This window comes from Orbicella franksi, chromosome 2, assembly GCF_964199315.1.
Source record: "Orbicella franksi chromosome 2, jaOrbFran1.1, whole genome shotgun sequence".
NCBI classification, from domain to species: domain Eukaryota; kingdom Metazoa; phylum Cnidaria; class Anthozoa; order Scleractinia; family Merulinidae; genus Orbicella; species Orbicella franksi.
Genome location: NC_138146.1, coordinates 16,995,810 through 17,018,194, shown reverse-complemented (window position 1 = coordinate 17,018,194; position 22,385 = coordinate 16,995,810). Strand labels below are relative to the sequence as shown.

General features: G+C 40.2%; 1 protein-coding gene and 2 long non-coding RNA genes across 8 annotated transcripts in view; 2 read left to right on the top strand and 1 right to left on the bottom strand.

The window, feature by feature from the left end:
- The window catches only part of LOC145478327 (uncharacterized), a 31,888-nt gene extending 20,218 nt beyond the window's left edge, over positions 1 to 11,670 (bottom strand). For all 6 annotated transcript variants that reach the window (XR_014048236.1, XR_014048233.1, XR_014048238.1 and 3 more), the window contains exon 1: positions 11,594 to 11,670. This is a non-coding gene — a long non-coding RNA (uncharacterized LOC145478327). The remainder of the gene's footprint in view (positions 1 to 11,593) is intronic.
- Positions 896 to 2,018, top strand: LOC145468502 (uncharacterized). The gene is made up of 2 exons (XR_014042215.1): positions 896 to 1,135; positions 1,548 to 2,018. It is a non-coding gene; the product is annotated as an uncharacterized LOC145468502 (long non-coding RNA).
- A 401-nt stretch (positions 11,671 to 12,071) lies between the features above and the next one.
- On the top strand, positions 12,072 to 22,183 carry LOC145478325 (short/branched chain specific acyl-CoA dehydrogenase, mitochondrial-like). Its single transcript, XM_081456303.1, has 12 exons — positions 12,072 to 12,150; positions 13,417 to 13,615; positions 14,110 to 14,210; positions 14,997 to 15,203; positions 15,684 to 15,854; positions 16,222 to 16,296; positions 16,655 to 16,705; positions 17,224 to 17,316; positions 17,881 to 17,970; positions 18,666 to 18,803; positions 20,152 to 20,251; positions 20,585 to 22,183. The coding sequence occupies exons 1-12, from the start codon at positions 12,136 to 12,138 to the stop codon at positions 20,656 to 20,658; spliced, it is 1,314 nt and encodes a 437-aa protein (XP_081312429.1). The 5' UTR covers positions 12,072 to 12,135; the 3' UTR covers positions 20,659 to 22,183.
- Positions 22,184 to 22,385: the final 202 nt, after the last annotated feature.

Here is a 22,385-nt window from a genome sequence, read left to right as displayed (position 1 = left end):
AACAGTACAGCATTACTATCTTGTTCTAAAGTTTTGAAGATGCTCTGAACATCAGAAAATTCCCTCTGGACTCACAAGACAAACTGAACTCAAGCAAGTGAACAGATACCTTCTATAGGATGATCTTTGCTTATGCTTAGCCAGTAGTCTATGATCTCTCACTTATGCCCAGGATTGTACACTAATGAGATGCATCACAAAGTGTTGTTTTCATATCATTATTGTATGACATGGCTGGATTGTTTGAAAGCCAGTTAATGCCAACCCAGGATCTCTTCATGTTCTGAGGATCAGTATCAATTATTAGACTGCACATCCATCAATTCTTGTTAATAAAATTATTTATTCATTTTCATCTAATTTTTTTTTCAGGACTATAGTTGATGCTGTCAGTTTGGACTGTCAATCCCATGTGGTAATCATAATAAGATCACACAACTCTATAAGAATACTATTTGCAAGAACTTCTGAGAATGTCGCTGAATCTTGTAAGAATCTTTCAAAACAATAATTGAAATAATCTTACAAGAATTTTAAAATATTGTTTATCATCATCTTGTCATAAATGCATAAGATGTTGCGACAATATTTCATTTTCCATCAATAGCTGATCCTTAATTAAAGCATCTTGTAAGATTTTGTACAAATCTTTCAAAACTTAAAAGAATCTTAGAAGAACTTAAAGTCTTGTAAGATCTTATAAGAACTTGAAAGAATCCTACAAATTCTTATGAGAATGCAAGAACTTATATTGCAATTAAATTAATTATTCATATTAACTACATTGTAAAATATAAATATATATAAATTGACATAACATTAAAAATATATAAAATGAAAAATGTCAATTAAATGCTAAAATATTTAATGAAAGATATTATTAACATCCTGTAATAAACCTGCAGTTTAATAGATATCTCCATAAATCAAAAACCTGCAAAAATATTACTTAATGAGATAAAAATTCCTCAGACTCTCAAAGAATCTTACAAACATTCTTTATGAGTTGGCAACATTCTTATCATGATTTCCACCTGGGTTTGCATCACAGAGGACCTGTTACCGGACGAAAAAAGAAGAGGAAGCTGAAAATATCAAGCGTATTACAGCAGATCAGATGTCTCCATCTGACAAGGTAAGCACTAACAATGTTATCATCAATAACTTACAAGCCAAGATGAATGTGTCATTGTTTTTTTTAAATCATTTGTCTGCCACTAGGTGGGAAAGGTCATGCAGTGGCCTTATGGTTAGAACAATTTCTGGATCAAGTAATCTGGGCAGTTCCAGCAAACTGCTCGTTTGTGTTCTGTTACAGGGGAGCAGCAATATTCCTAGTCACTTTATGTTGACAGAAAACATGAATTAATAGCATACTGAACATACCTGGACTGTTTACAAAACAGTGACAGTACACTTATTACTTGTTTTGTTTTGCTAACCACAATCAACTTAGGTTGTTAAAACAACCTGAGTAAATTGTGGTTGATTGATTGATTGATTGTAAGGCATTTGATAACAGATCTAAATGATATGCTTTTATTCAGGATCAGACAGATGACTTGAAATTGTACTATACGGCATTTGCTGCTGGTCATCCATATGCTACGCCAGTACTGGTCAGCGGTACTAGGACTCAGCATGCGTTTTTTCTGTTGTTCGTAGCGTGGCGTCCGCCATATTGTTACTGTTACTCGGCTGTTAGTTTTATCCCAGTTTGATTAAAAGCCTTACACGAGCCGGTCGTGACTTGGTTCTTGCCTTATCTTCTTAACTGGCGTGGTGGCAGCGGTCGGTTCAACCCAAGCCGCATTTTCGTCGTAGAAAGCCTCTTTTCTGCCTCGACCGCGTGAGCCAAAACAGTGCATCCTTCGCTGTGACAACACGTCCGGAGTTCTACATCGTGTGTTATGGCGTCTACTCACCGCGCACCGAAGCAGTGGTGCCTCTCCAAGGTGGAAACAATCAATAGCTTTGAAAACTGGAAGCAAAATCTACTGTACACACTATCCTTAGACAGCAACTTTGCCCCCTTCCTCGCGGATGGTTTTACATGGTTGAAAAAGACCAAAGCCCAACTGCTTCGAGGACTCGAAAACGATGGCGAAACTGTACCACTCTCTCGACGCTTAACCGCTCGTCAAAAAACCAACTTCCTCGAGCTGATGCTGGGACAAATCGCCAATTACTGCCCTATTATTTCGCGTAGCACGCTGGTAAAAAACTCAACCTCTCTTGAGTTCATCTGGCAAGCTATTCGACAACACTTTGGATTCCAGGTCACCGGCGCACAACTTATCGACTTTTCTGACATACACCTTGCGGCAGATGAGCGCCCCGAGGACCTGTACCAACGCCTCATGGCCTTTGTGGAGGATTCCTTGCTGCGTGCAAATGGCTTAACCCACCATGGTGAACATGTTTCAGAGCACGAGGAACTTACTCCCACTCTCGAGAACTTCGTCATCCTTATCTGGCTACGACTCATTCACCCCAGCCTTCCTCGATTGGTCAAGCAGCGCTACGGCACGGAGTTGAGATCTCGCACCCTCGCCTCAATTAAGCCAGAAATCTCACAAGCCCTTACCTCTCTCCTTGAGGAAATCCGCACCTCCGATGACGCTAGGATCCTGCGTGCAGCAGTAGCTGACGATTTTCGTAGCCCCCGTCCGGGTGGCAGGAGTAACTCTAAGTTCCGCACCAGACAACCTCGTCAGGACAAGGTCTGCCCCTTATGCAAGCAAGCCGGTCGCTCTAACACAAACCACTTCCTCAGTCAGTGTACCTTCCTTCCTGACAATGACAGGCGCTTCATGGTAAAAGCGAGACAGATCGTTGGCATCCTCGACAACGAACCAGACACGGACTGCGACCTCGACCCTGATACTCCAGGTCCTGATCCCACTTTGCCTACCCCAGATGTCATAGCCTACCGTGTACAGACCCGTCAGTCTCCTTATATGGATGTCTTTCATGCTCACCGTGTTGTCCGCGTCACCATTGACAGCGGCGCCACTGGAAATATGATCCGTCACTCTACCACGAAACACCTCGGATGTCCTGTAATATCAAGTGCCCAGTCCGTCCAGCAGGCTGATGGCTCTTCTCAACTTCGGGTGGTCGGTGAGATACGAACAACCTTCACCCGCGACAACACAGACTTTACGTTCGAAGGTCTTGTCGTAGAGGATCTTGATGTTGAAGTACTCGCCGGGACCCCCTTTATGGAGGCAAATGATGTTGCTGTGCGTCCCGCTAAGAGAGAGGTGCTCCTTGGCAATGGGTCTGTCTACACGTATGGGTCCAAGTCTCCACCCAGCCCCCTCCCAACTGTTCGTAGGGCTTTTGTTCTCCGTGCTCCCACTCCTTCCAAGACTGTTTGGCCCGGAGAATTCTTGGAAGTACAGCTGCCAGACGATGCTCCTCCTGATTCAGAGTATGCACTTGAGCCTTGTACTGATGCACCAAGTTCACATAAACTCAAGCCATCCCAGTTGTGGCCGCAGCCTAGTGTCGTTTCAAGTGTTGCGCGGGCCATACGCATACCAAACCTGTCAACCGAGCCTCGCACACTTAAGCGTCACGAACACTTCTGCCAAGTCACTCCTGTCTTCGAACCAAAAGAGGATCCAGGCCCGTCTCCTGCTCAGCGTCTGTTACCACCCTCTAATTCCAGTCACTCCGCATCTGTTCAGGTAGACCCAGACAGCATCCTACCTCAGGCCATCAGGGCCAATTTCCAATCCCTGCTTAGAGAGTACGACTCCGTATTTGACCCCCAGTTCCCTGGTTACAATGGATCCGCAGGCCCTTACCAAGCACAGGTCAACATGGGCCCTGTTGAGCCACCACAGCGGAAAGGTCGCCTCCCCCAATATGCACGAGATAAACTTGTCGAGCTCCAAGAGAAGTTTGACCACCTAGAGCAACTCGGAGTCTTCCGTCGCCCCAAAGATGTTGGTATCACTGTTGAATACCTAAACCCTTCTATCCTGGTAAAGAAGCCCAATGGCGGCTCTCGTCTCGTCACTGCTTTCGCTGACGTAGGCAGATACAGTAAGCCTCAACCATCTTTGCTGCCTGATGTTGACTCCACCCTACGACTCATCGCCCAGTGGTCACACATCATTGTCACCGACCTAACAAGTGCCTTTTATCAAATCCCTTTGGCCAAAGAGTCCATGAAGTACTGCGGCGTTGCCACTCCTTTTAAAGGAGTACGAGTCTACGTTTGTTCCGCTATGGGCATGCCCGGTTCGGAAACCGCCCTGGAAGAGGTTATGTCCCGCGTCCTAGGCCCCTTACTACAAGATGGATCCGTGGCCAAAATTGCGGATGATCTATACTGTGGCGGCAACACACCCCAAGAGCTATTATGCAACTGGAAGAAGGTCCTACAAGCCCTACACAAGTGTAACCTGCGTTTGTCTGCCCACAAGACCATCATCAGTCCCAAGTGCACCACTATTCTTGGCTGGATCTGGACTGTTGGCTCTCTCTCCGCCAGTCCCCACCGCCTAAACACTCTCGCCACCTACCCTGAGCCAAGCACTGTTGGTCGATTGAGATCCTTCATTGGGGCATACAAGGTCCTCTCCCGCGTCATCCCAAGGTGCTCACGTTATCTCACTCCCTTGGATGCTGTAACGGCTGGTCGTCCTTCCCAGGAATCCATAAACTGGACCGATGATCTAAGAGGTGCATTCCGTAGTGCTCAGAATGCCCTTTCATCTGCGCTCACAATCAAGTTACCCAGACCTGAGGACCAGCTATGGATCGTAACTGACGGAGCTGTCAGGGACCCAGGAATAGGTGCTACCCTCTATGTGATGCACAGAGACAAGTTACATGTTTCCGGTTTCTTCAGCGCTAAGTTGCGGGGGTCCCAGACAACGTGGCTTCCATGCGAGGTAGAAGCCCACTCCATTGCGGCTGCTACTAAGCACTTCAGCCCGTATCTTATTCAGTCGTCCAAGAAGGCCTGCATCCTTACTGACAGTAAGCCCTGCGTCCAAGTGTACGAGAAGCTCTGCCGTGGGGAGTTTTCTGCCAGCCCTCGTGTATCCACTTTCTTATCTGTCGTAAGCCGCTACCAGGCTTCTGTAAGGCACGTCTCAGGCGCTGATATCCTCCCGTCAGACTTTGCAAGCCGAAACGCCGTCCCCTGTGAAAACGAGACCCGTCAGGTGTGTTCTTTCATCACTCGAACTAGCGACTCTGTTGTCCGAGCCGTGTTTGTTCAAGATATCCTTCAAGGGAGCGTCCGCCTTCCCTTCACCAGCCGGCTCGCCTGGTTGGCTGTTCAGTCTGAATGCCCAGACCTGCGCCGGACACACGCTCACCTTGTCCAGGGTACGAGACCTTCCAAGAAACTGACTAACATCAAGGACGTCAAACAGTATTTACAAGTTGCGTCAATTGCAAATGATGGCCTCCTTGTTGTGCAGCGTCATGAACTGTTGTCACCGTCCAGGGAGTGCATTATCGTCCCCCGCCAAGCCTTGGATGGCCTTTTGACCGCTCTTCACATTCAGCTACACAGCCGTCATGCCCTGATGACACCCCATTAGAAAACACAGTCATGTCAGCAGACCCTCCCACTCCTGACCAACGGAGATCCTCACGTGTCCGCCGTCCTCCTACGCATTTTGTAGACTATGTCACTGAACTCTGACTTTTCCTTGCATATAGGTTAGCGTCAAGTACATTCCACTATGTTCTCGGTTCCTGTTATGTGGCATACTATGCCCCTTTTTACTTTATGTATTTACTGCGTTGAAAAGACTTATGAAACAAGAAGAAAGAAGTCACGCCAGTACCGGTCAGCGGTACTAGGACTCAGCATGCGTTTTTTCTGTTGTTCGTAGTGTGGCGTCCGCCATATTGTTACTGTTACTCGGCTGTTAGTTTTATCCCAGTTTGATTAAAAGCCTTACACGAGCCGGTCGTGCCTTGGTTCTTGCCTTATCTTCTTAACTGGCGCTAATAAAGAAGGAATACCAATAAAGAAGTACAAATGTGAGTGACTACATTGTATTTTCTAAGAGTTGCACTTCCTGACTTAATCTGTGTTGTCTAATACAAGATTTACTGACAAAGTTTTTAACTTATACAAATAAAAGTTTATATTATATTTTTGGTACCTTATAGTGAATGGTTGGTATTATATGCATCCTGCAGATAATACTACCCATTGCATTTGTCTTACATTGTTGTTGTTCTTTTTCAGTGCTGGATGTCCTTGACGACAAAAACATTAATTCCTTGTCTATTACCTCTGTTTTTCCAAGTCTACAATATGCTTGCACTAACGTTGCAAAAGAGCGCAACAAGATGGACAAGGGGCTCTACCTGAGTGAAAAATAACATCCGCATTCAATAATTTTACAAGGTATGGAGACTTTCTTTGCTTCTATGCTGAAAACAGGAATTAAACAACCACACTACCAAATTTTCAGAGCTCAAAAATAAAAGAAATCCATGGCATACAATAAGGTGTCTTAAAATTTCAAGTTTTGGACTATTAAGTGCTGTTGAATATCTTGTGAATGGTTCCAAGAGGCAATCAAGAATAAGGGAATACTGAATTTGACATCATAGCTGAGTTGTGCACAGTGAGTGTAGCTGTATAACTGCAGTTTAAACTGTCAACTGATTATTATAATTAAACGTCCTTTTTTCTGGTTTTCAGGATAATTTCCTCCCACAAACGAGTCTTCTTTACGGTCATCTGCAACTTACATTACTTTGTACATCAAAAATGTACCTTGGACACTTCCCAGCAATTTTTAAACCCCCACAAGTGACAAGTTGCATTGGCAGGCAAGCAAGCAAAACCACTGGGCATTAAACTATAAACTGTGTGGAGGAAGGTTAGTTACAACCAAAGATAATTTCAAATAAATGCCTGCAAGATGGCAATAAAGGCAGAATGGATCAACAGGGCTTATTACAATGGACCATGTTTCTTCAGCCATTTTGGTCAAACTGACAAGGACATTAATGCTTAGTATCTCAGCCTATTCAAGAATCACAATGAAGGACAGCAAACCACAGAAAAGAACTTTGAACATATAAGTGACAATTGGGAGACCGTCAGAGTAAAACAACTCTAATAAACCATGATGAACATTTAGCCTTAGTCTAATAATGAACTCTCTCCGAAATTAAATGTAAAAATTGAAGGGCTGCTATAAAAACAGCCCTATATTAAGTGACCCTTGATCTCATACCAAATTCTCCTTTTTTCATAGGAAGCACAATACAATGCTTGAAGAATCAAGCAGTCTATCACATATCAGTTGAGGCTTTTTTTCCATAAAATGTGATTTCAGTGTTATATCACTTTTCAGACTGGTTTCAACATTTGTAATGCTCAGCAGAACTTTGACCGAAAACAAAAACAAAATAGTTTTCATAAAACAATTGAGCCTCTGTTAGTTTCAAAACCACTTGGACAGTGTCAGTCTTTTTATAGTCAGCTACATAATTAAATTTTTGTTTTGGTACAATCCTCAAAAATGTGAACCTTGTTTGCTTATCTTGCATCATTGCCAGGAGTCCTCAGGAGCCACTGCATTAAAGTATGTACCAAATTTATCAAAAATATTCTGTAGAATTTGGCATGAATATTTGGCCCAAAGTAAAAAGAAAAACAAATTGTAAAAACATTAAAGGTTACTTAATCACAGCAATTCCCCAAAATATTCATTCGCCTCCATGAAAAGAGTATTTGCCTGCACCAGTTCAAGGAGACATGTTTTATCATGTAGTTGCTATATGACACCTTTCCCATCTGTGTTTATTTTTACTCATGAGATCATGAAAACTTAAAATACTACATTCAGTTACCCTCAGGCAAAGGGGGATGCAGCTCAGCTTTAGCAAATTAACATGTGAAAAATATTGTGCACGATTGGCAAAACCAAAAATAATTCGATCAGTATGTCTGCCACTTCACTTATTTACTCAAAAAGTTTTGAACGATGAAAATCTTAGATGAAGATCAGTGTTCTGAGGTTTTGATTAAGTTTTAAGTTTGTGTCCTGTCCATCATAATGGAAGAAGTACAGAGGTCCTTAACTTGCTCCATGTAACAGCTAATTCTAACAAGATTAAGGACCTTTTTGTACCGACCTTAAAGATGGACCCCTCTATAATTAGGCTGCATTCTTGCTTAATAACTGTTTTAATCGTGACACATACAAGGACCGATGTCCTCCTAAAATTTGACCAAGTCAAGACCTCAGACTACCGATCCTTATATGAACTAGCTGCATCATTCCTTTGACCTCTCACAAGGTTATGTGAAGCTCACACTATTTCTCATGAAAACCAGTCATACTAAACACCCCACGGATCCAGGTATTTCCTTGAGATGGTTCTTACAAATACATTTTTATGGAGGTCAGTGACAGTACTCAAGAAAGCTTCCGGCAACTTCCAATCACAAGTCTTTTACACTTAAAATTCATAATTTGAGCTGATTATACATGCACAACATTGTACACTTTAAGTGGTGGCTTGATCATCACTTTCAAAATCCATGCAACTTCTCTAATGCAGTGGTCTAGGGCTACTGTACCCGCATGACCAATAATAACATATTCTAAATTGCTGTGTAGGTTGAAACTGACAGAGGTTTCAAAGATTTTTCGTCACTTAAGACTGTACATAAAAGCGATCTTTGCAGTTTTAAACCAACGGAAGTTGATAACTTCAATTAGGAAATCTTTGTCTATGTCATCATAATGTGCCATCATAAATTTATTTAAAAATTACATTTTGTTTGGCAAACTCAAAGATGTTATTACCTTTTTGATAGCAATAAGAGGTTTCAGAATCACTATGAGAAGTAAGTTATGACATCACCAATGCTCGCCTTATCTTAAAAGAATTCAGATTAAATACATGCCCATGTGCATGTCTTGGTATTGTAGCTTTTTCAAGTATTGCTATTTGTTACTGCTTTTAACACATTTAGAATTTTTTCTATTGTGTGGAGTGGTTTCAGTTAAGTGTTGTAAAAGCAAAGCAAGAATGACCCATTACAACAAATGCACTACAATACAATTAGCAAATCAGAACTAGGACAATAGCTGATTTAAATAAGAATGGCAACTATTCAAGAACAAGGCATACCCAGTACTTGCCATTCTCATTCAAATCAGCCATACAAGTTGACCCGGTCCAAGTTTTGTACCAGCTTATTATATTGTTACAGCTTTGAAGAAGTTTGGTACAATATTCCAAAATGAACCAGAAACAAACCATCTGATATACCACTGCAATTTGTTCCTCTAAAATCCACTCCCAGGAAAATTACGTGAAATACAATTTCTCAATAATGCATGACAATACCACTTTTAATCAAGTTCCATAATAAATATACAAAACATTTTTTCCAGCAAGTGACTGATGTACAAAAATGAACTGAAGCAAAACTTGGAACATCCGTATTCTTCTTGATCACCAGCGCTTTGATCATAACCTTATGCCCAGCTTCTCTTCACATATAGCCTAACAAAGCTTGCTAACTTGCTAATGCTGTAATGAATCAAGAGTTTTGGAAGTTCCAAGTCATTAATTTGTTTCTTTTCACAGAACGTAGGAACTGATCCTTCTGTATTTGGCAGCAAAAACTACAAAATCAAATCTAAGAACAACATTTTTCTCTAAATCATAACCAACAGAAATGAGATAAATTTGGAATGTTGAAATACATTGTTCAAACTATGCTGTAAATCTAAAGTTCATTTACTTTAATTTATAATTAACTGTTTAAAATAAAGTGGAATGTTAGCAGAATTGAAAAAAAAATGTAGTCTGGTGTCTAGATCTTTGTCTCGCTGGGTTTTGTAACTGTTAATTCATTTTTGTTGCGCCATTTCTAAGAGTGAAACTTATTGTATTGTCAACACTTACATCGCAATTGTAAATTGTAACAAACGCTATCACTTTCACTTAAACTAAGGATGGTTGACTGATAACTGTATATTTTTTGAAGAGATCAAAGTTCTCCCGGCTATATGCCATATTTGGGAGGTTGTTTTTCTAGTCCCTGGGTGGGCTTACTACGGGGGGGGGGGGGGGAGGTATTCCCATATATGGGCTATATAGGTATGTGCGGCCCCCAAAGGGTAGGGTTTTTCAGCCATTTTGGTCATAAATAGGGTATTGATTTTGGCCATTTTGGTTATAAGTAGGTATGGTTTTAGCACTCTAGTCTTGAATTGGGTATGTTTCTTACGAGAAGCTACCTTTTCATCTTTATCGATAAAACCGTTGACAAAAGCCGTTCATAACTTATGTTTGGGGCAACTGTGTCAGCCACAACGATCATAACTAGGCTTTCGAATTTTTGGACAGGTCATAAATAGGGTAGCAAAAAACGTAGATTTCGGTCATAAATAGAGTAAGGGTTTTGGAAAGTGGGCTGCACATCCCCACCCAATAGTAAGCCCCCCCCCCCCCCCCGAGGCTTACTATTGGAAAGCTGGGGGGTAACCCTGCGATGGACCACCATCCCATCCAGGAAGGAGGAGAAATACTCCTAGTCATTTTGTACTACTAAAACCTGAGATAAGCACTGGCCTGAAGGGCCACTTGGCTTGTATGCAGACAAAACCTTACCTGTGTTACATTTACTGTTATAACATAACTAGCAAAACTGTGCTGTCAAGCTCTGTCACATGAGCATGCATCACAATCCAATGATGCATGCTTATCATGTAAGTCTTGCTTCACCAGAGAAATTTTCTTCACCTTGCAAGTGATTGGTAATCATCATACATTTATTTCCATTGACAATGTTATAAAACAGTGCCATGTTTTTAGATACGCATCAGATGCACTCAGGAAGTTTAGAGAACACTGAAGAAGCTAAAAGTTGCTCTTGGCTCAACCTCCAGCAACTCTGTTCTCTTAACTTCCCACGTGCAACAAGAAGTCTCAATTGCCAAACTTATATTAGAGACGAATAATTATCCTTCTGATATGGGTAATTTGTCTGCCTGAGACGGTTAAGTCATCTAAGAATAAATGTGGTGTTTAAATGAAATACATGGTCAAATTCATCTTCGGCTGATTCATCGGTCAGCACGTCGTGAAGACACGCTGACAGCTGAATCAGTTGAAGATGAATTTGGCCACATAATTTGTCTTAACACTGGATTTATACCTAGACGACCTATCCGTCTCAGACAGCTAAATCATCTCAGATGGATAAATCGTCTCCTAGTATAAATTCAGCGTAGGATAATTCGTCTCTTAGTGTAAATTTGGCCATTGATGCTGATGAATCAATAATCGATAAGTGTGGGAATCTTACTTTCATTGAAAAGAGGTCTGAAAACAATGCCAGCAGGAGCTGTCATTGCCCGGGGGGTGTCATTGCAAGTCTGTTTCTGAGGTCCAGAATTGCTGAAAATCAATTCAAGGCGGGAGACCAATGTATTCTCGCCTAATTTAAGCTTATGAGATGAAAATAAGCTTAGGTGATGCTGAAGTGAGCTAAAAGAAGCGTTTTTCTGCAACCCCTGCAAAGAGCCCTCAAGTGGCGCAAAAACAATTAACACTTAATAAAGTTACTTACTTGCTCTCACTCACAGGTGCAAGAAGGCTACTTTAGTCTCTCAAGAGCAAAGAGAGGGTCCAAAACACGTATTTAGATGAATAGCAGGCCCCTAGTCCGGGAAACCCGTAGAAAACAAGTCAAAGATGCGCCGTTTGATGACGTTTTTCTTTGATCGGGGCATGATAGGGTTTCCGCGATTCTCGACTTCCTTCATTTTCCAAAGGTTTTTCGGGTTTTTTCCTCCGAATCGTGAAGCCATATAGCAACCTTTTGCCTGTCTTAATACTACAAAGCAATCGATCCTCTTCTGGCAAGGAGAACTTCATTAGTGTGGTAAACTTTTGCACGTTTTTAAGAAATCCTCAACTGAACTTCAAACCATAGCAAACCCTTCAGTAAACCCATTTCAACACAACGCGCGCAGTTCCGCGCGCAATCGCGCGCAACCTTATTTATGAGAGAAACTGGGAACGAAGTTATTTCGCGCGCAGCACACGAGAAAGACAATTCAGTTTGCCTTACGCAACGTATCTTCGTGAGTTACGTGACGTCGTGACAAAATGGCGCTTTGCAAGGTTTGTTTCCGTTTTCCTTCTTTTTTAGTGCACTTTAGGTTTAGAGTTAAGAATTATTATTCAAACGTAAGATGTGGGCTTTAGAAGGAACCGTCACCCAGTAATCAAGGGACAATTTTACGCGACACGGCCCAGCTTTGTGTTGAATGACCTCGTCCAAAGTTGATCGACCCGCGAGGGCTTACATAAGTAGCTATGAGTTTAAAATGACTCACCATGGGATTGGGCTATATAGGTTTAAAATCTGTGATTTTTGTTTTAAACTTTAATTTCCATGTCATTTTAGTCTTTTTCTCTCTTTGCTGTGTTTAAACTGTTCCGTGATTAGTCGTGATAAAGTACATGTATTTTCAGTCATAGGTTACCCCTCACTAAAAGTTCCATGATAGAGGGAGGGCAAGTTATACTCGGCTGACTGTTTTTAAAACATTCATTTTACCTTGAACGTGTCAATAACTCGTATATGTCATGTTGATTTCTTATATTTTTTAATAATCCTAAGTAAAGCAATGAAGAATATAACCAGAATTTCACCTTGTGCTAATTTCATATTGCACAAGACGTGTGAGATTCAAGAGGGTCAGTTCCAAACTGAGATGATGAAACACTACAGAGATTATATTCGTGCATTCTCCATGTAGTGGTTAGTTTGGAGTAAATGCCAACAAGTAGTACTGTTTGTACAAAGAAATAATGGAATTGTCAAATCATAGGCAAGAAATTTTTGTGCCTCAGTACTGTTAATAGACTCGTCACAATTAGATCACCATTCGGGGTAACAGGAACTACCTCTTAGTGGTACATCTTGGGAGTAAAACTGAATTTGTAAAACAGTTCATGTTACCTGCTAAAGCTCCCGTATCTGCTGGTCTGATTAAAAGCACTGTGATCACAAGGCATTTGTGCAAAGTTTAAGAAGCTCTATTGGGAATGGAAGGAAACAATTTAGGTTCTGGTTTGCTGAAGTGTTTCCTTTGAACATTTCTGATGGTTACAGTGCTTTTAATAAGACTTAACAGCTACCTGAGCTCTGGCAGATATTGTTTTCAATCATTGGACCCTTAACCCTTGGAGGAAGTTGTTATGGGTCTCTTATTACTCCCTGACTGGTGCTGTACCAGGAAACCACCTACTTCAAAAATTATCTCATTGAAAGCACCGTAATTACCCCTGTCACTTTTAGTTTGAAGTTCTTTCCTAAGGGAATAGTTGATCAGGCTACTAAAATTGTTTTGCTGTTTCTAATACAAATTATAATGATACTAGATGTTGCCATCAGTTGTGAGGCCTTTGAGGTCATTACCAACTGGCATCAAGAAATGCATTACTGGAAGACACTTGCCTCATTGGCTTGGCCGATGTTTGACCACAGAAGCAAGTCGTTTGTCAGAAGATTTATCTAAATCATTTGTAACTGGACCACTGACAATGCTTTCTGAAGAGGAAGAAATGATGAAGGAAACAGGTAAAATTATTGTGATTTTGCAGAGGTCAAATGTGAAAACCCTATATGATTTCCAGTCTCTGTAAATGTTTGACTCTTCTTGAGAGTTGAGATTTCAGAAAATAGCGTTGTTTATAATGGGGCAGTGCCTATAGGATTCCACTATTATCTATCTACATGTAACTGTTTATCAAATAAACAGTCTTAGTGTCTAACCTAATCTATCAACTTTATTGTTCTCATAGGTTAATATGTACATATATAGCAAATCAATAAGAAATAAAATGTTAAGACCAAAAGGGATTGCATGAACGGGAAAGTATTCCATGCGAGGCGCAGCCCTAAATCTAAAAAGAAGAAAAAAAGGACAAAAAGCTGTATGTTAGCAGTTCCATTCCCTCAGGTAAGTATACCAAGACACAGTTTGTCAGTCAAATCACCATCAAGAAAGGGATGCATGAAATTATTTTCAAATATTTTGTCAGTAAAAACCTGTTATTTAATTTTCTTTCTAGTTGCTAAGTTTGCAATGGAAAAAATCCAGCCTTTAGTCCCAGAAATGGACAAGAATTCAGAGATGGATCCATCAGTGATCAGGGGCATGTTTGAACAAGGAGTAAGTTTTTGAGTATGAATTGGTCAGTCAGTTGATCTGTCTGTATGTCTGTCTGTCTCTTGGGTAGTGTGAATTATTTAACTGCATAGTTATCAATGATTTTAGAGGCTAAATGAACCATCAGGTTTTCAAGTTGACCTCCAGTCTTGTCATCTCTATTTGCAATATAGGAGTAAAAAAATTAAAGAAATAGTTTACAAATTAATTTAATTAATTAACTACATCCATCATACAATCCATTAACAGTCACTGTCAGTCGATTAATTAGTAACTCCATTAGTTAGTAATTGATTGATCAGTCAAAAAATTGTTAGTTGGTGAGTAAGTTGTTTATTCAGTTAAGGTCAGGTGGTTCAAAGGTCAGTCAACAAGGTGATCAGTCAGCCAATCTATTTGTTAGTCAATCTGTTGGCCATCAGTAAGTCAGTTAATCTATCAGTCTGTCAATCAGTCAGTATGTCAGTGAGTTAGTAAATCTGTTATTCAGCTAATCATGCAAATATCCATGTATCTGTCAGTCAGTCAATCAATCAATCAATCAATCAATCAATTTCTTAGCAGGATTGTCAAAAGCAACAAGCTGCCAATGATAATCACCATCTACTCCCAGTCATTTGATCAACCGGTTGGTTGGTTGATCAGATGGTCAGTTGGTGAATCTGTCAGTAAACTCTGCTTGACCTTGGTAATGGTATTGTAAGGAGAATGTGTGGATGATGAACACCTTGTCAACCAATTTAATGTCAATTACTGAACTGATTCCTGTTATTTTCCTTGTCTTTGTAGTTAATGGGAATTGAAGTGGAAGCTGAGTATGGAGGAACAGACTCGTCATTCTTTATGTCCTGCCTTGTTGTTGAAGAACTGGCCAAAATTGATCCAGCTGTCAGTGTGATGTGCGATGTCCAGAATACCTTAATTGTCACACTGTTTAGAAAGTACGGAACGCCTCAACAGAAAGAGCAGTATTTACCCAGACTAGCAGAGAATATGGTAAATAATATATTGTTGACTGAATAGAGAATGCTGTTTTCAGTGGCAAATGTTGCCAACTTAGACTCTGTTCTAGAGATATGCATATAGTGTATCAAGGATATACAGTAGCACATCCATGGCATATTACTTAGAATGTCAGATGTTGCCCATGACTAACCACAAGGTGACTGTCGTTAAACATAGCAGATTCATGCAAGTTAAAGAGCCATTTACAATTAATTCAAGTCCTCAGGCTAACAAATCAGATCGAACATCTTTATTTTAACAACATGAACATCCTTTAACTTATTAATCGGTAATTCTTCTCACTATGAGTTATTACTATGTTTAAACAGAGTTTTGTCATAAGCCAGGATAGACCACAATGATCAATAGCAAAGTTCTGAATTTCCTAACATTACAGGATTGTTCAGATTGAGATGCTATATAGCAATTGATTATTAAATGAAATGTTGTTGTCTAACCCCATCTTTCAAGGTTGGAAGTTTTTGCCTTTCTGAGGTTGGCTCTGGTTGTGATGCCTTTGCTCTTAAGACCAAAGCTGAAAAGAAGGGAGACTTCTATGTAATCAATGGCTCCAAAATGTGGATCACCAATGCCGAACATGCAGGAGTGTTTTTTGTTTTTGCCAATGTTGCACCAGAAAAGGTAGAAAATGTAATTTTTATGTCTACTGTATACCTTTACTTTTTAAGGGCCAATGTAGTTGCTCTTATAACCTGTTGGCCAGTTTTTCCTCAGAGTGAATCAAGACTTGTGAAATACTTCATTTCTGGCTGCTTTTAATGATTTAATCAACACTTCACAAGACTGATTTGTTCTATTAGTGCAACAAATAGATATGACAACAAGGAGAAGGGAGTTGAATATACATGAACCATCAACCCAGATTACCTTTTCGGGAGGATTTTCCTGAACTTTACTAAACTGATGGACTGAAAAATAGGTGGGATTATGGGGAGCATTGGTACTGACCAGCCTTTTTAGTTAATTATGGATTATTGTTTTTTTGAAGGGATACAAAGGGATTACAACATTTGTAGTCCCAAAAGAAACTGAAGGGCTTTCACTTGGCAAAAAGGAAGACAAGGTTTGTTTGTTTCTCTGTTTTAACACTAAACTAGGTTTGGGAGAGTGATGAAGAATCTAATTTCATTTTATTCATGTTTATGTGGCTGTCTTTAAATAAAACAAAAATAAATGAGAAATATACATAATGGGCTAATTACCAGCATAAGTATTTGTCTTTAATTTTTTCTTAATATTAAGTTTTACTTTGTTGAGGTCCAGATAAACTGAATTGTTCATCCTGATTTATTAAACAAGTGGTCCAGTTTGTTTCTTCAGGACAACTTGCAATTGTTTTATCAAAACTTAAATAATCATGGATGGCGACTGTTATAACTACAATTCCCCTTGTCTCATACTTTTCTGTTTTAATTCTGTAGCTTGGAATAAGAGCATCATCAACTTGTCCAGTAAACTTTGACAATGTAAAGGTGAGAAATGTTTCAAGTGGTTTCCAGCAACTTGCTTCCAGTTACCACTTGCTTCCAGTGACCTCGATATAGTAATCAAAGCCAATGATGAAAAGATTTGTTTCATCCTAATGTGATTATTAACACTGTAAAAAGCACTGTAAAAAGTACATACGTTTTGCAATGTTGTTCTGCGATGTTAATACATCTTATATTTGTTGGGTTTCTTTATACCTTAAAATTCTGGTGTTAAGCTCTGAGCTTATACAACTTTATAAGGGGTTTTGGTTGGGCTTATAAATTGGCGAGGGGAGGCTTATAAGCAGTATAAATAAGCTGATCAAACCAACATCCGGTTATAAAAATAATGTTTTATGTTCTTGGGAACAAGAAACACAAGGCACTAATAAGGAAACAACTACAGGAAACATAGAGATGATATTCTTAACTTGCACTATGAGAAAGTATAGTATAACTTCTGAACTGTCAGTGTTCAGGGTTTTTTTAATATTGATTTTTACCATTTACTCTGACTACAGGTTCCTGCAAGTTCAGTTTTAGGTCAAGTTGGTCATGGTTACAAGTATGCCATTGACTGTCTCAATGAAGGACGCATTGGGATTGGAGCTCAGGTGAGTGATTGACAGATGCTACTTATCTGCTATGAGATTGTTTTTCAGAATTATCAGAACTGATAACTGATAAGATAAAGTGATTAAAAGTGACCTTTTGGTGGCATACTAGGCTTGTTTGGTCTCATCGCTGAAATTTTAGCTTGACTGCATCTTGCCAAAACATGAACCATTGCTCATAATCATGACCACCCTCAAAACATTCCTAAAATGTACAATTAGGCATAAGAATCACAGAACACCCTCAAGAAGTTGTACATTCAGAGATAAGTTGATAACATATACTAAACACTGTTGCCTTATTAGGCTCGATTACCAGCCACTGTTCAGGGGAGGAGCATGGAATCCTTCCCCAAACTCTTCTCAGGGAGGAAGGAAGGACCAGCTCCAGAGAGTGGTGACATTAGAGCCAGTTGCCTTATTGGAGTGCTTTTCTATAGTTAAGCACTTGTGGACCACATGGTTTTGTTTCCATTTTTATTTTTGTCAGAGTAGTGTCAAAGTAACTTGTGTAGTGTTGTGATTAGTAAAACTTCTGCTGTCATACTCTTCTGTGCTTTATAGATGCTTGGACTTGCTGAGGGCTGTTTAAATGCCACAGTTCCTTATTTGCATGAAAGGAAGCAGTTTGGTCAGAAGATCTGGGATTTTCAGGTAAGAATAGCCAGAAGTCACATGTTATGTATACCAACCATACCTCATGACTAAAATCGTTCGCCATCCTTAGCTGTGGACTGCAGCCGTCTTGCTCTGGGTTGTCACGCCACTCTGAAGCACGTCATGATGATGTAGAGAGTTATTTTCTGACGAGCCTCGTGTGAAGAAGTCCTTTGACTTGTCACACAATCTTTTAAAAGAGTACTTTTATGCAACTTATATTGCAGACTTACAATAAAGGTGTTCCTATGTGGAATACAAACCTTCTGAGAATTCTAATATGGAAAGCAATTTGTTTAAGAGTTTCGCAAACTTTCAAAGGAACATGCGTCAAGTTCCTTTTTCAATACTTGACGATATTTTCATTTCCTCGCCACAATAGATTATTTTGCCTTCTTGCTATTTTGATCAAATAAAATTCTTAAATTTCAAAGTTATTATCAAAGCTCTTGATAGGGTTGTTGGCAGGTAAGCATTGGCTTGCCATCCTCTGACTAGGAAAGAGTTAGGAGGGGTCTGTCAAATAGTTCGTAAAAAACTTGTGTCGAGTTTAAATCAAATGCGACTGTAATTGTGTGTAAACAACCTAACCAGTTATTTCAGGGTGCTATTTGTACGTATGTATGGCTCTAGATAGACATCGTGCTAGAGTGGAATGTGTTGAATTGTTGTTCTTGTTCTTGTTTCCGCAGGCTGTCCATCATCAGGTCGCGCACGTGTTCACACAGATTGAAGCTGCTAGACTGTTGGTGTACAATGCTGCACGGAGAAAAGAGGCTGGGCTCTCCTTCCTACGAGAAGCTGCTATGGCAAAGTACTTCGCGGGCGAGGCAAGTTTGCTCTCGTAACTTATAACGAGAAAGGTCTCCTCTTATTATAATGCAGCTGTCTAGAACTAAAGGAACGTCCTTGAGTTTGTGATTTGGGGTTGCGTCTCGGAAAATCGGTAATGAATGGTGCGCGAGAAGGGATGAAATTAAGTCTGAAACATCGCGGCAATAGTTTCCATTCAATTTCAGCTGTGGATTCAAGGGTCATGAGGGTGTTTCTTAGGATTGTTTGTCATATTCGTGAGTGACTGCTAAGGGCAATAAAGAAGATAATTCAGAGGAACATGGGCGGGGAGGTTAGAGTCTGAGAAGCTTTAACTTATCGACCCTTATCGCGCTGTGAACGGATAGATGGTTGGCTAGACAAATGAACTCGTTGGGGTGTGGCATGGAACGGGAAAAATAACAGGCCTTTTCCAAATTGCTTTTTGTCTCTGCTTCAGCACGAGTCTCCGTGCGAAACCATTCATATGAAAATGTGTTCCGCCGACACGTTTTTTCTCATGCAGGTCAGTGAAACTCATTTTCATTTGAAAAGTTTTGGACGACTACTCGTTTTGAAACAGAGGCACAAGGTAGCTCCAAAATGGCCTGCTCGTTTTAGCCCCCGATCTGACAGCCAGCGATCGTTACAAGATGCCAGAGGTAGAGTGACAGATAATCGTCAGTGGACATCAAGAAAATCAAAGTGATCGATTTGCGACAGTTTTCGCGTTACTGGATAAATAAACATGTCTATAGCTTTTGATTTTCCTCGCAAAATACATCTAACTTTCATCAAAGAATCTTAGTTTTTATGTGGAAGATTGATTTCTTTCATGGAATCTTACATTCTCATTGGTCTAGTTATAGTTAAAAATCCAGAATGACAAGAAGAACGATAAAAGACTTCTTGATTTGTTTAATCTACTATGTTCATGAATAGATCGAGCAATTAGTATATCTGCTAACTAGGGGCAGATGTTCCTTTTAGGTCTTTCACTTAGGCAAACTTCCGTACTGAAACTTTGTACTTAAGGAAGGTATCGATAGATTGTACTGATACGATATTCCTTCCATTTACTGGAAGTTCGTTTTATGATATTTAGGTATGTGTCTTTTCCTCACGTGACATTCTGCTGTAGCTTCCAGGCGCCATGTTTAAAAGATTCTCTTTGGCGCACGTGAAGAGTTTTAGATTCTCTACCAGCTGGTGATTGAGCGATACTCTCGAGCGTTTACAGGATCGTATCAACAACAGACGTCATCAGTTGTATGTCGCTGGCTCAATGAATGTTTCGGAGATGTCAAAGAGTCGTCAAAGACTGAAACAAATAATGATCTTTGTTGTTGCTTTGTGTGTTATCAGGTAGCTGCCCTGACGACTTCAAAGTGTATCGAGCTGATGGGAGGAGTCGGTTTTTCCAAACAGTATCCAGTGGAGAAATTCTATCGAGATTGCAAAATAGGTCAGTGCGGTGTGTTCTTTTTCTGTGACATTTTGAGCGCATTCTCGTTACAATCTTCTTGCATCACTCTACAAAGCCAATCACTTCAGGCACAAACTAAATCATAAACCAATCAGACTTCCAAGCATGTAGCATGCGCGGGAAAAGCCACGTGGTGGTTTTGATCTGATTGGCCGACAAAACAACACTTTTACTCTGATTGGTTGAAGCGAGCTTACGTGTCATAGTTTCGTCAACCAACCGCTGAGTTGAACAGACAGAATGATTTATTTTGGACCGTTTATTTGCTTTTTTTACAGCAGACACTTCACATGGGGTTCTTTTCCTTTGCAGGTGCCATTTACGAGGGAACCACGAACATTCAACTGTCGACAATCGCCAAAAACATGACAGAATTTGAGCCATAGAGGAAAATTCTCTTTCACGGATCGACAAACGAATCTGTGGAACGTTCATCGCAATCAAGGACTTTTCCGATGCTTCACAAAAAGTAAAATTATCTTTGAAGTACTGTACAGTAATTATGGACAAACTCTCATGGTTGCTCTGTTGGATAAAATCTTTGGTGCTCAAGTGTACGCCTGGGTGAACAATTTCAAATGATCAAATGGTATGAGGGAGGTATTCCTTCTTTATTCGAAGCTCCGACCTTAGAGGCAGGTCAAGGACTTGTGCAGTGGAGACGAGGAATGAACAGTGCGAATCTCGCAGGTCGAGCGACTTACACTGGACTTAGTTAATACATCAGCCACTCTTTGTTGTTTAAAATGCAGGTTGTTTCAATTCAATCGGAAAACAGTCGCCGTGAATGGCAAATCTTGGTGGAGGACCCGTGGAGTTTCCGAGTTTTATTATCCTGTCAAAACAATGCGTGATCGGTCTGAAACTTGTCTCGACCGCATAGCGCTGAAAATATTCGTTCAGTTACTTAGCAACCAATGATGTGAGCAGAAAGTTTTAAGTAGTCAACGTTTCTCAAACAAACTTGACCGTAGATCAACAAATCACAGTAGTTAAAATACAAATGCGGGGCAGAATTTTTGCGTTTAGATTAATATACCTTGGTGGCGATTTTCTTGTACGTGGTATTTATATTTTGTCAGGTACATATTGTTATTTCTCTTATAAAAAGGAAGCGAGGTCGTTGAATCAATGTACCCATTTTATTTATTGCAGTCTATATCTTATTTTAGGGGTTTATATTAGATTTAAACCTGAAGACTATAAAAGAGGCTGAAAGTCAGTAATAGAGAAATGTGTAAATGAAGTAATAATAAACTGAGTGACTCAGCTATATTTGATGGTAATGAAAACCCGTAAACTTTTTCTTACAGTCCTGTTACAATTACATACGGACTCGCACGTAGACACAAGCTTGGAAATATGCCGTATAAACTTACACTTGCGTTGAACGGCCGAGCGAATCGCAAGTTTACTTGCAATTGCGAGCAAGTTGTCAAAAGGGTCATTTTAATGCCACCTGAATTATTAAACCTGTTCGAAGTCATTACTCGCAAGCTTTGATGAAGGCCTAACACTCGAAACGTCAGTTTAACAAAATCGCAACGTACGTAAAATTCGCGAGTATAATTACAATGTAACACTAAAGCATCAGCCCCTTGCGCCTGAAATGTCTGAACAAGTGAACAAAGTTAATAGTTATTGCTGCGGAGCGAGCGGAGCGAGCCAGTAGCAACATAATCAGGATTTAAGAAGAATATATAGAAGGGGGTACGAATTCTCGAATTCATCACTATTAACAGAATGTGCCGTAGCATTACTATCTTGTAGATGCCTAATTGATAGCTCGTAAAACGGAAAATAAATTGGCACTTATCCCTCGGTTAGTCTAGCTGTTGTGAAGAGGGCAAGTTTCGATCACGACAAAACCCAAAATCACTGCCCACGTATGTGGCGCTTATTTGGAGGAGGCGCGTTTTCGGGTAACTATGGTAGTCGTGGTAATTTTACTTGACGTGGTCACATGATGATTCATTTTGGCAACGATTTCGACGCAGCCAGAAAGTTCTGAAGATTACATTTGCGTCACCGAAATCATGTAGCCAAGAAAAACAAAGTGCGTTACAAAATAAAGAGAAAAAGTCGTGTTTGGGTCCGAGATTGGATAGGAGAC

Coding starts and splice junctions, on each gene's coding strand:
- LOC145478325 (XM_081456303.1), top strand. Junction 17,317..17,880: donor GCATTGGGATTGGAGCTCAG/GTGAGTGATTGA, acceptor TGTGCTTTATAG/ATGCTTGGACTTGCTGAGGG. Junction 18,804..20,151: donor CAAAGTACTTCGCGGGCGAG/GCAAGTTTGCTC, acceptor GTGTGTTATCAG/GTAGCTGCCCTGACGACTTC.